Source organism: Equus caballus, chromosome 10 (assembly GCF_041296265.1).
Source record: "Equus caballus isolate H_3958 breed thoroughbred chromosome 10, TB-T2T, whole genome shotgun sequence".
Lineage (NCBI taxonomy): Eukaryota > Metazoa > Chordata > Mammalia > Perissodactyla > Equidae > Equus > Equus caballus.
In genome coordinates, this window is record NC_091693.1 from 15,622,795 (window position 1) to 15,635,370 (window position 12,576).

General features: G+C 49.9%; 1 protein-coding gene across 3 annotated transcripts in view; it reads right to left on the reverse strand.

Annotated features, from left to right (window-relative positions):
• ZNF180 (zinc finger protein 180) overlaps positions 1-12,576 on the reverse strand; it is a 29,887-nt gene that overhangs the window by 16,473 nt on the left and 838 nt on the right. For all 3 annotated transcript variants that reach the window (XM_070224602.1, XM_014741939.3, XM_070224603.1), the window contains exons 2-3: positions 10,221-10,308; positions 723-797 (exon numbers count right to left, since the gene is read on the reverse strand). In XM_070224602.1, coding sequence (XP_070080703.1) covers positions 723-797; positions 10,221-10,271 — 126 coding nt within the window. In that variant the 5' untranslated portion in view covers positions 10,272-10,308. The remainder of the gene's footprint in view (positions 1-722; positions 798-10,220; positions 10,309-12,576) is intronic.

Here is a 12,576-nt window from a genome sequence, read left to right on the forward strand (position 1 = left end):
CTGAACGTACCTGGCAGATTTACAAAAACTGAGCAAATCTGAATGTCAATCTGCTATCCATGAAAAGTAGGTTACAGAATGCCCCTGGAAAAAACCCACAGAAGCAGCCGGATAGAGTATTATCAATTACTGCTCACTCTCTTGGAACGATCCTTTCAGACCCACCGGCAACCCTACGATACTTCCTGGAGCAGCTTGTTCTCTCATAATCCAAAATTACTGTTGGAGGCCTTCTCCGTCCTTGTCAAACGTCTCTCCATCTCCCACCTGAAGCCCAACAGACAACTTTATCTGACTGTCCAAGAGAAAAATCCAAGCCCTCAAATAACTCCGTCAACCTCTGTCTTCCTGCATGAGTCCTCCTTCCTCTGCGGAGCCTTCTTCCTCACCCACGCTCTGAATTAATTCCCCTGGCACTAATCAAGGATTCTGCCTTACAGTTTTATCACCTCTCTCTCCCAATTGTTAACTTCTTTTTCTCCATCGCCCCTGTCCTGTAACCACTTAACAGGATCAAATGTTTTCAATCCTTCGAGAAAAAAATTAAAAAGCTGCTCACGCTCAAATTTTGTCATGGCTCTCATTCTCTTCAATCTTCCACATGCTACCCAAGGGTTTGTAAAGGCTGTCCACTCCTATCTCCATTTCCTCACTTCTATCTGGCCTCTGCCACCAACCAGCCAGGCACATTTCTCAGTGTAAAGAGCCCACGTCCAACTCACCTGGGATGGGATGGCCAGCGACGCAGCATCTTCTCCCTCGACCTTGATGATAATCTCTTGAGGAAGGAGGGAGTCCTGAGAAGACAAAACCAGCGAGAAAAAGGGAAATAATCAGAGAGCTAACTCATGGCTCAAAACTTGCTCAGTAGGTAGGCTGGGATTCGAAAGACCACCTGTCTTAACACATCCCGCCAAGCGAACTTCTGCTCCCGCCCATTGGTGAGCTCAAGCTAGCCCTGTGGAGAGAGAGGGCCCATGTGGAGGAGCACTGAGGCACCAGACACGGACATGAGGTCTCTGTGGATCTTCCAGGCCGGCCCAGCTACCAGCCGAATGGAGCTGAGCGAGCAACCCCAGGCACGACATAGAGGAAAAGAACCATCCAGCTGGGCCCTGCCTGAATTCCTGGATCACAGACTTGTAAACAAATAAGACGAAATACAACGTGACCAAAGAATCATGAAGGAAAAGGTCAATGAATTAACTCCATAAAATGTCTGGCAAAAAGTACCACCAATAAAGGCACCACCAGTAAGAATCTACACTCTTAAGATTTCTTGCAAATCAGAAAAAAAAAAAAAAAAAAAAAGGAAGCCTCAACAGAAAAATGGACCAAGGAAAGTACAGTGCAACTCAACTACGAAGAAAGAAAACAGCCAGTGAATATTCAAAAAGATGCTTGCCTCTTTAAATCAGAGAAAGTCAAATCTCTATTTCTATAACTATCTCTATATATTCGAGACCATAAATTCATACTGATACCTCCACTTACAACTCAACGACATGTTTTCTTCTAGCCTTCCTGCTTTCTATATTTGTGCCTGCCTTCTCCGGCTCCCATTATCCTCTTTATACCTACTTATGTGCTCAGATCCCTGGACGTAACCAATACCCCAAGCACAGGGAGATTTTCTTCTGCCTGATGCTAATGTCTCCTGCCTGGAGGCCCCTGGTCGGGAGCTTCATCCACTCTTAATGGAAGTTAAAGTGGATACAACCTTCCTGGATTGGCAATATATATTTTTAAAAAGCATTTCATTTCGAAATAGTTTAAGACACACAAGAAGTTGCAAAAATAGAAAGAGGGTTCCTGTGACCCTCCCCCCAGCTTGCCCCAAGAGTGTCACCCACAACCACCGCACATTGTCAAGGCCGGGAAACTGATACTGGCATAATATTTTTAACTCAAATGCAGACTTTACTCAGATTTCATCAGTTTTTACATATACTCTCTGCGTTTACTTTTGTTTTCTTTAATGCCAATATATTTTTTAAATGTAATGTAATATCCAATAAATCTACTTGTAACTATTTCCTTAGGAAATAATAGAAAGTATACTTAGATGTATGTACAAGAACTCTCATTAAAGGGTTATGTCATCAGAGCAAAAATGGGAGGGGGGAATAAAAGTCTATTAGTAAGCGCCTGGTTAAATCAGGCTTCATTCAGATAACTAAACACTATTTAGCAGCCAAAACAAGAAGAAATAGATTTGTACAGTCTGTGCATATAAATGACAGAAAGATATCTATAACATATTGTTGAACGAAAAATTAAGAACAGTATATAGAATATAAATCGATTTTTATAGAATACAAACATGCACAGAAAAATCTGGAAAGACAGCGTCAAAAGCATTAAAAGCAGTTATTACGGGGGGAGGGGCGTTAGAATGCAAAGGCAGGTGCACTGTCTATGTTTTAATCCTGTATCTATTTTGTAAATGCCATTTATTTTCATTAAATATTCAGAAACCAGCAGAAAGTGCTTCCTCTTGAAAAATCACTTTGAAACAAGATAATTCCTTTGTAGCTTCCTGCAGCTTTTTTCTCCGGAGCACAATAACTCAACCTGTCAAATGACAGCCCACTGAAGTATACTTTGCTCCTTAAATCTTCAAACACTGAAAAGCAAATGCTGTTGATTCTTGATTATCACTCAATTAGAGTCTCTGAATCACAAACTAAAAGGAAACAAACTACTGTACTTTTCAATAGATGTGGCTCATCAGCCTAGAGAAAATTTCACTCTTGCATAATGGTTATTAAAAACGGCTGACATTAATACGTTTAAAGTCAGAAAAAGATTTCTTTCTTTCTTTCTTTTTTTCTGTGCTGGGAAAGACTGGCCCTGAGCTAACATCTGTTGCCCATCTTCCCTTCCTGTTTGTTTTCCTTCCCAAAGCCCCAGAGCATAGTTGTATATTCTAGTTGTAGGTTCTTGTACATGAGCCGCTGACATGGCATGTGGCGTGGTTCTATGACCGAGAACTGTACCCAGGCCACGGAAGTAGTGAGCACCAAACTTTAACCTCTAGGCCATCAGGGCTGGCTCACAAAAGGATGTCTTCAAACCTAAAAACAATTCTGTAGGGGCCGGTCCAGTGGCGCAGTGGTTAAGTGTGCATGTTCCGCTTTGGCAGCCCAGGGTTCACCATCATCTTCCTCAAAACAAAAAACAAAAAACACTTCTGTCTATTTCCTGCACTGGTACTGAGGGTAACACTGAGCATTCAAAGAGACGGAGCGGCCACCATGGAAGGAGGGCCCCGTGTGAGAGCTTAGATGCTAGGCTGCCTGCATTACTGCCAGCAGGAACAGCAGCAGGGCTAACCCGCCTCAACACTGCTACAAAACGCCAGAGAACAAAAATGAACCCAACTCACAAGGCCAAAGTAACCCCCACACAACTACAGACGGTCCGAGGGAGCCACAGGTTTTGACCGGGCACTGTTAATGAACCCAACCACATCACGGAAACTCGGCTGCAAAGAGAAACCACGCTCCTAACATGTGATGATGCCAAACCTGTCTCTTCCGGCTACAAAAGCGGTTGACATTGAATTCCAACAATTTAGGGGCCAGAAGTTAACTCATCCTATAATTAAAAAAAAAAAATGCCTGAGAAATGAGAAGTTTCTCAAGAAAGGAAAACTTACAAACACTAGCCTGTATTTTAAATTATTACTCATTGTTTTGGGGTTTTTGTTTTTTGTTTTTTTGGTGAGGAAGATTAGCCCAGAGCTAACATCCGCAGCCAATCCTCCTCTTTTTGCTGAGGAAGCCTGGCCCTGAGCTAACATCCGTGCCCATCTTCCTCTACTTTATACGTGGGACGCCACCACAGCATGGCTTGATGAGCAGTGGGTTGGTCTGCACCCGGAACCCGAACCTGTGAACAAACCCCAGGCTGCCAAAGTGGAGTGCATGGAACCTAACCACTACGCCACCAGGCTGGCCCCTGTTTTTTGTTTTAAAACAGCTAAGATCAGTTAAGAAACAATGCCAAGAACTGAACAACTTAATGTTTCTACCTCAGCAGGTACTTGGAAGAAACAAAACTCCAAAATGTTCCTTATCTGCTACAAGTGCTACAACAATCCTACTTGGGGAACACGGTGCCCCTTCTCTTTAATCAAAATTGTTCTCGACACCTTTTGGTGTAAAAGTTTTCATGAGGAAAACAGAATGGAGATCCGTTCAGCTCACAGTCAACAGCTCCCATCCAGGCAGGCGATTCCACCACGGTACCTGCTGCCATTTCTGGGCGTCACACACAGACCTAAGCCTTTGCTTTTTATCCAGCTTCCACTGGAGTGGGCTCCCTAAGGGCCGAGCTCTCGTTTCTCCTGTTCACCACGGTCTCACGCTTGAATCAACACTGACACACAGTAGGCCCTTCATAAACGTGTGTGGACAGTAAGGCAACCACTGAGAGGAGGGACATGGGATGTGCTGAGCCTTCACGGATGACCCTGTGGCCCCCAAAGGCACCCAACCACTGCTGGGCGCGATCGCTCCTCTGGTTAGAAGAAATCTCCAGTGGGCGCTTTTCCTCCTCGGCAAACTCAAGGCGTCAGCGTCCAGAACCGGCTCCCAACTCACTCACTCAAACTAAATGCTCAAAACCATCTTGTCACAAGCGTGTGTACACACACCCATACACCCCCATCCACTCTCCCTATCCACTGTATTACCGACCATTTGAGGAATGTCTCCCGTATTTCCATCTTAGCTCCTGCAGCTTCCTTTAGATAATCTAGTCATCTGTCATTTGCTCAGTACGTTTAATAATAGATAGAATACTTCCACATAGACTACCTCACCCAATTGTCTAAATTTTTCTTTTTTTTTTTTAAAGGGAATGCCAATGGTATTGCAATTCCAGCAATTTCCAAAGTGTTTGTGGTTTTTTTTAAAAGGTATGCTTTTTTGGTGAGGAAGATTGGCCCTGAGCTAACATCTGTTGCCAATCTTCCTCTTTTTTTTCTTTTCTCCCCAAAGCCCCAGTACATAGTTGCATATTCTAGTTGTACGTCCTTCTAGTTCTTCTGTGTGGGTCGCCACCACAGCATGGCCTGATAAGTGGTGTTAGGTCTGCGCCCAGGATCCGAACCGGCAACCCAGGTCACCGAAGCAGAGTGCGCAAAGTTAACCACTCAGCCACAGGGACGGCCCATCAAAAGTTTTTTGAAGAAAGGAGTGATGTCTATTTCGCCAACACAGAAGTTAACAGGAATAAAGTTCAGTAAACTCACTGAAGTCCACAGAGCTCAGCAAAGATGGTCTGAACACTGACTGACTGCTCCCAGCTCCCCTCTATCAACCACCCCTCCACTCAAGTCTGACGGATCACTCAAGCCCCAGATCAGACGCCACCTCCTCCATGCAGTGTTCCCAGATTGCACAAAGTCTGGTCTCCTCTTCCCTCAGGATTTCTTAGCTGTTCACACTGGACCCTTGCAGTATCAGTGAAATCATTCTCGTATTACTTCCATCCTTAGATCTCTCTCCCCTGCGTCATGACTTCTATCCTGTGAAGAACTATGTTTTTCATCTGTGTTTTTTCCTCAGTGTTGAGTAGGAGCACAATGCGGGTTCTCTGAATTTGAAAGGATGAGGGGGATGTGCACGGTTTGGGACGGTGGCATGGAATTAAAAGCCTTTACCCCCACGTCTATGTGCTCTGGAGCATTGTTATTTTCACTATTAACAACTTATTTATTCATTCTACAACTTTATTGGCGTCCACTTGACAAATAAACATTGTACATCTTTCAGGTGCATGAGAAGGCTCGACATACACATTGTGAAATGAAGACCACAGGCAAGCGCGCGACCACACCCCCCACCTCACGCAGTTATAGGTCTTTTTTGTGGTAAGAACACTGAAGATCAACTCCCTCAGCAAACTGCAGGTATGCAATCCCACAGTCACCGTACCGCACATGAGATCTCCGGAACTTTCTCACCCAGCGTAACTGAACCTCTGCACTCTTTGGCCAACATCTCTGCGTCTCCCCCACCCTCGGCCCCTCGCAAGTGCCACTCTACTCTCCACTTTCGTGACTTTGACATTTTTAGATTCCACATGTAAGTGAGACCGGGCCGTACTTGTCTTTCTGTGTCTGGCTTCTTTCACTTAACATAATGTCCTTCTGGAGCATTTAAAAATTATCCTTTTCGTTTATTGGGACCACATGGGACCCAGAACAGAGGAAGGAGATGAGCAGAGCCGTTACGAGGTGACCTGTCCACTTCGCAGCAAGCCCGTGGTCGAAGCAGACCCAGGACCATTTGCCATTTGCTCACCTGTAAATAGAGGTGACCACACACCCCCTTCTCAACTTGGGGGGTCCTTGAGGCAACACAACAAAGCTTCCAGTCAAGGCACAGAATTATCGCTGAACTCAATTCTCGAAGTTTTGCCTTTGGGGTGTGCCAACTGGAAGCCCTCTGTCTCCGTGAGGACCTACAGAAAGTTAACTCTAACAGGCACCCCATCAGGGGACTGGTCCTTCTTCGGTGTGTTTCTTTCTCAGTGCCCACAGGAGATGCAGGGCAGAGCTCACATTTCAGCTCAACGGCCATGACACACAGGGCCCACGTGGAGGCCCTGAAGTTTCTTAATTATTGATTCAAGCGGACATTGATCAATAATTCAACCAATCCTCATCCAACTAGAAAGCTGAAGGTTCCGTCTGATTTACTCAGAGGTCCTCCGGACCAGAGGGTCTCACTAGTTCTCATGCCCAAGAAAATTCTCTCTCCCATCCCACACCACCATCTATGAATAATTCTCATTTTCCTCAAAAGCGCAGGATAGACCCTCCACCACGGGGGTCGCCAACTCACCAACAACCCGCCCAGCTCTGAATGTTCAGACTGACAGGGGATGGGTGAGGCTCTACCACCCACTTGGCAAGATTTTTTTTTTTTTTTTTTTTTTTTTTGCTGGGAAAGATTCGCCCTGAGCTAACATATGTTGCCAATCTTCCTCTCTTTTTTTTCCTCCCCAAAGCCCCAAGCATGGTTATATATTCTAGTTCTAAGTCCTTCTAGTTCTTCCATATGAGCTGCCGCCACAGCATGACTACTGACAGACAAGTGGTGTGGGCTTCACACCCAGGAACTGAACCCGAGCCAATGAAGCAGAGTGCGCCGAACTTCAACCACTAGGCCACCAGGGTTGGCTCACAGGACTTTTGGTCTCAGTCCCTGAAGGCAGGGAGGGCTCAGAGTCACCTGAAGACCTTTGCTGGCCCAGCTACTTGAAGGGTGGGGGCCACTGAACTCTCTCAGGTGATGTCTAATATGGCTCCTTCCTGGGCCAGCTCACTGGACTAATGCCCGTCACTCATTCAAAGCCAAGACTTGGGCTCCCTGGATTTTCCTCCCTGCCAGGGCCCTCATCAACATCCCTCAGGCCCAAACAAGGTACCTGTGCATCTTCTGATATCGATTAAAACTAACTAGGCACATTCAGATTGGAGACGTGTGGTAGCCGGCCTCCAAGATGGCCCCAGGACCCCTGCCTCCTGGTATGCACACCCTTGGGTCGTCTTTGACCGCATGGTACCAGGGTGGGTCTGTGGGACCAGCAGATTACAGAGGACGTGACGGTGTGTCACTGCCGGGGTCAGATGTTAAAAGTCTCTGGCTTCCATCTTGGTTGGGTGCAATTAAGCACTCTCTCTCTCTCTCTCTCTCTTTTTCTCAGATCATTTGCTCTGGGAGAAAGAGGTCTATGTGGTGTGGAGGCCTCTCGCCAACAGCCACATGAGTGACCTTGCAAGCGAGTCCTCCCACCCAGAGAAGCCTTCCGGAGGCAGCAGCCCCAGCCTTATTACAACCTTGCCAGACCCTGAGCACCAGAAACAGCCAGCCGAGCTGCTCCTGGTTCCTGACCCTCGGAAACTGCGTGAGACAATCAATGTTGGCCGCTTTCAGCTGCTAAGTTTGGGGCACACGATCACAGATAACCAATACAAGAAGGAGGGTGCTTGTGCTTTTCCCACACAGCCTTGCAACACATGGAAAGTGCACTTCTGTCTGTGAGAACTAACTCAGCTTTCTCCCCAGCGCCTCACACAGGCCCTCACGCTGGCGAGGCAATCAATAAATATGTGATGGAAGTAAACACTCTAACAACAGATTGCTAACTCAGGTGTACAACGTACAAGAAAATGGCAAAAGGACCATTACGATTCCCAGAAAACACCCATAGTCATCAGCTTAGCACAAAATGTCAATGGCCATGTCAAGGCAAGCCTTACCTGTAGTTCCAATAATGCTGTGAATGTAAAGTTACATTTGCATAACTCCCGCTAAAACTCACGCGTGTGTGTACAAGGAATCATACATACAAACACTGACAGTGATGCTATTTGTAACAGCAAAAAAATGAACACTAAACATCCGTTAAAAGTGAACCTATAAAGCCTGTGGCATACGTAGAAATCAAAATCTGGGCACTAGGTGTGCACGTTGGCATCAGAATGTCACGGCTCCCAGGCCCTCACAGTGGACAGACAGGGAATATGTGTGCATATGTCTGTGCGCACACACACACACACACACCCATAGGCACCTCTCCACATATGTCTACACCCATGTCTACTGAAAACCATGAGCCACGTCAACGCCTCCTTTCCCACTGCACACCACAAAGTGCATTCCAGGGTTTTCTCTTTCCGTGTCTGACAGCGAGAACCCTGGCTCCCTGGACCCTGGGTGTATTTACTTACCTGATCAACCTCCTGTAGGGAACTAATCTCTCACATTCATTGTCACTGCCTCTCCCACACACAGGTTCCTCGGCCCCCGGCCTCTGCCACCCCCCTGCCAGGGTCCTCCTTGCTCTGCTTGGGGTCTGACTCTGGAGACGAGGCGGCCTCTTCACGGCCTCACTCTCGTGCCACTCGGACTCGGGCTCCGTGTGGGTGCCCTTGACATCCTGCGTGGGCTCTGATACCCCACGCCGGGCTACCCTCATGCGTGGATGCCCTCCGCCTGCTCGAGCTGTGACATGGCATACCAGCAAGCGTCCCCGTCCCCGACATGGGTGCACGTCTCACCTGCTCCGGCTCCGACAGCCTACACTGGATCTCCCTTTGCATGGACACCATCGCTGCACCTGGGCTGCCCACACTGGGGTCTCCCCCGCTTCTCACCCACTCTAGCCCTGTCACCCCAAAACAGATTCCCTCCCTTGTACAGACACTTGCCTCACCCACTTGGGCTCTGAATCCCCGTGCCAAGCTGCCATCCCGTGCAGATGCCCTCCTCACCCTGCTTGGCCAGTGACACCCTCCACACCCTGATCAGCCTGTGACACCCACAGCAGGCCACCCATCCTCAATGGCAGATGCCTCCCGAACTCGGCCCCACCTAGGGCCTCCTGGATTGAACTGCTCAGGAAGGGGAAGGTGAAATTCTAATTTAAACTTTTTAAGAGATTAAATGTTTTCAAAGAATATCTGTTGTAGGAAAACTCTCTAAATGGTTAATTTCTTAACTTTAAAATGCATTGTACAAAAGTATGAAAATACAGATAAGTAAATGAACACAGAAAGTCACTTGGGATGTAACTTACAGATGATCTTTGTAAACTGGCATATTTATAATCTTCTAGTATATTTTCTACACACACACAAACAACATCCCTTTTTTAAAAAGTGACCATTTCTAAACGCTAGTTACTCAACATACATTATAACTACCTTTTTATGTTGGTAAGTATCCCTTCTTATATCAATAGCTACAGTGTTTTCGATTTCACGGTCTAACCATAATTCATTTACACCTCCTCTTACATCACACACTTAGCGTATTTCCAATTGCTTGTTCTCAAACAGAGCTGTGAGCTGCTGGCCGATGGGGAAGCAGCATTCTAAGGCCTTCTGATACAGGATGTGAAATTCCTCCAGACAGAGTAGTGATGGTGAAGGTGGCAGGTTCATTGGGGTAAATCCACAGCATTCCCCAGGTCCGTGGCCAGACAGGGCTCCAGGGCTTGTCCTTATGTCACTGGAGCATCGAGGAAATACATGTACACAATGTATAGTGTGTAAATGCTAGAAGCCTACCAGTTAGGAGGGACCAACAGGCCCCGAAACGCTGCAAAGAGAGCTGGGGCAGCCTCCCCAGCATAGAGGGCTGCGCGGTGGGGCCTGGGTGGCAGCAAGCTCTGGGTGTCCCAGCAGAACCTCCACTCACCTGCACACAGGCCCTCAGGGACCCTGGCGGCTTCTCATCCTGCTCTTCCATGCTCTCCTCCCGGCGGGCAGGGGCCCGAGGTCCTGAGCTGCAAGGAGAAGCCTGAGTACAGCATCATCGTGCAGGGCCACCATGGCGTCCCCTCCCTGGATAAGTCTCTGCTCCCAGGATGCGCTCCCCATGGCAAGCGTGCTTCTAGAAGCTTCTGCTCAGACTCCTGCCCGAATAGCCATGCATGCACATGTAGTCCCTCTCCCAGGCCGAGACTCGGCAGCTCCAACCCGGGTCCTCCACTATCCGGGCCTCAGGGCCACTTACCCGTGAGCCAACCTCACGCCCAAAGGCGGCCTTCCGCCCACCCCCAAAATCGGCAGCACAAATCAGACCCTCCCTACCCCCCTGGGTCCTGGGACGCCCACAAACACCCAGCACATAGAGGATCCCCTAGTGTGCACCCCTTCCCCTCAAGCTGAATCTGCAGCCCCAAACCAGCACCGTTTCCTAGGGCAAGCAGCCGGCTGGGGGATTACGGCCCAGAAGCCCCCTCCCTAACTAGACGCACGAAGCTCAGAGCTCGAGACACAGCCCCACCCTCCCCGGGTCTCCCCTCCCCTTCACCAGCCCTGAGCCTGCAGATACCCCTCGCGGCCTGCCTCCCACTTCCCGCTCAAACAGCCAAGCACATGCACACAGCTCCAGGCACCCAGGACCTGTCCCTCCACCGTCCTGGGGTCCGCTGGCCCCGACCAGAACAGCGCCAGTCCAGATTCCCACCCCCAAACCCTCCTGGGCCCTGAATTTGTAGCTCTGACCTGGTCCCTCCACCAACCTGGATGTAGTCAGGCCTAAAACGGCAACTGAGCCCAGGACTGGGGGCCTTGTGACACATACCAGCACAGGCCAGCCAAGGGCAGCCTGTCCCAGGCAGGCCCAGAATGTATACCTCTGGAGCTCAGCTGTCTTTGTACCGACTAGGTGTTTCTGAGTCTGAGCCAGAACAGCCCCTGGCAAATGCCACCCTACACGCTCCACTCCTGCTCTCTCTCTTCCTCTTACCCGCTCCCTCACTCCCAGTGGACTCTCACTCAAACAGTATCGTGTGGGCTCACAATGCAGCTGTACCGGACCCTGCACCCAAACCCAGTTTCCTCCACAGGCCCCTACTTGAGCCACACCTGCTCAGGTTGCTGCCTAAGTACCCTCCTGGGCCCCTCAGGGAGATCCTGTCCTTCCACTAACCTGGCCATCACCCAGCGGTGATGAGGGCACCGTCTGCACAAAGACCCCAATACCCTCTGTCTAAGACCCACCTCCAGGACAAATGCTGTGTGTGTGCGGCACAGAGGGCCCTGGTGCAGCCCTACCCTCTGCAGTGCAGTCTGCAGCTGCTCCCTCCACCCACCTGGGCATCCCCCGGCAGTACCAGGGTCCTAAGACTGCCCACGTCTCACCATCCTGCCCAGATGCCAGTGCACGTACAGCTGGAATAGCCTCGGCTCTCCCAAGATGGGAACCCGCAGCTCCAAACTGGGGCCCCAGACTCTACTCCAGCAGCCACCGCACAGGGGCCACCCACCCAGGTTCTCCCTCCTAGTGACATATCCACGCACACACAGGGCAGGTTCACGCCCAGAACCGGCATCCAGGACCTGGGCTCTCTGCCCGTGCTGCTCCTGAGAGGAGAAGCTGCATCCCCACTCTGGGCCTCAACCCACCTGGGACACCACACGCACCCACAAGCCCCCGTGAAGGTTGTGGGGTCACCTGCCCCACAGCCTGCTTGCCATCAGCACACCCGAACACTGGCTGGAGCACAGAGCTCCAGAATCAGCCCCAGGACCAGGGCACTCACCCGCCTGGGGGGTCTCAAGCTCCTGACAGGGCAGCTTCCACCGCAAGTGGGCCCTTTCGCTTCCTCCTGCCCAAACATGAGCCCCCGGGTGACAGACAGAGGACAGACCCTTCCAGGTCCAGAGCTGCAGCCCAGACTCTGTCCCTCTCCCAACCTGGGCATTGTCATGCCTGCAAGCAGAGCAAACGCTGACAAAGGTCCCGGGAACGCCTACTTCATCCTCACGCCGGCAGCATCCTGCTCCCTCCCCAAACAGCAGTGATGGCAGCTGCTGCAGCTCTGTCGTTCCCGCTCTCGGGGTCTGCACCTCCACCGCAGCGTCTCCACCAGACTTCAATGCCCTGGGGCTCTGCCCTATGCTCCCTGGGTCCCAGGATGATCCCTCGGAGCCCCTGCTTCGCATCCAGACACCCCCAGCACGTGCAGGCAGTGCTCCGCCTAGAACCTGCCTCTGGGCCCCGGTCCCGCCTTCATCCTGGGCGTCTGCAGTCCATCAGCGACTCC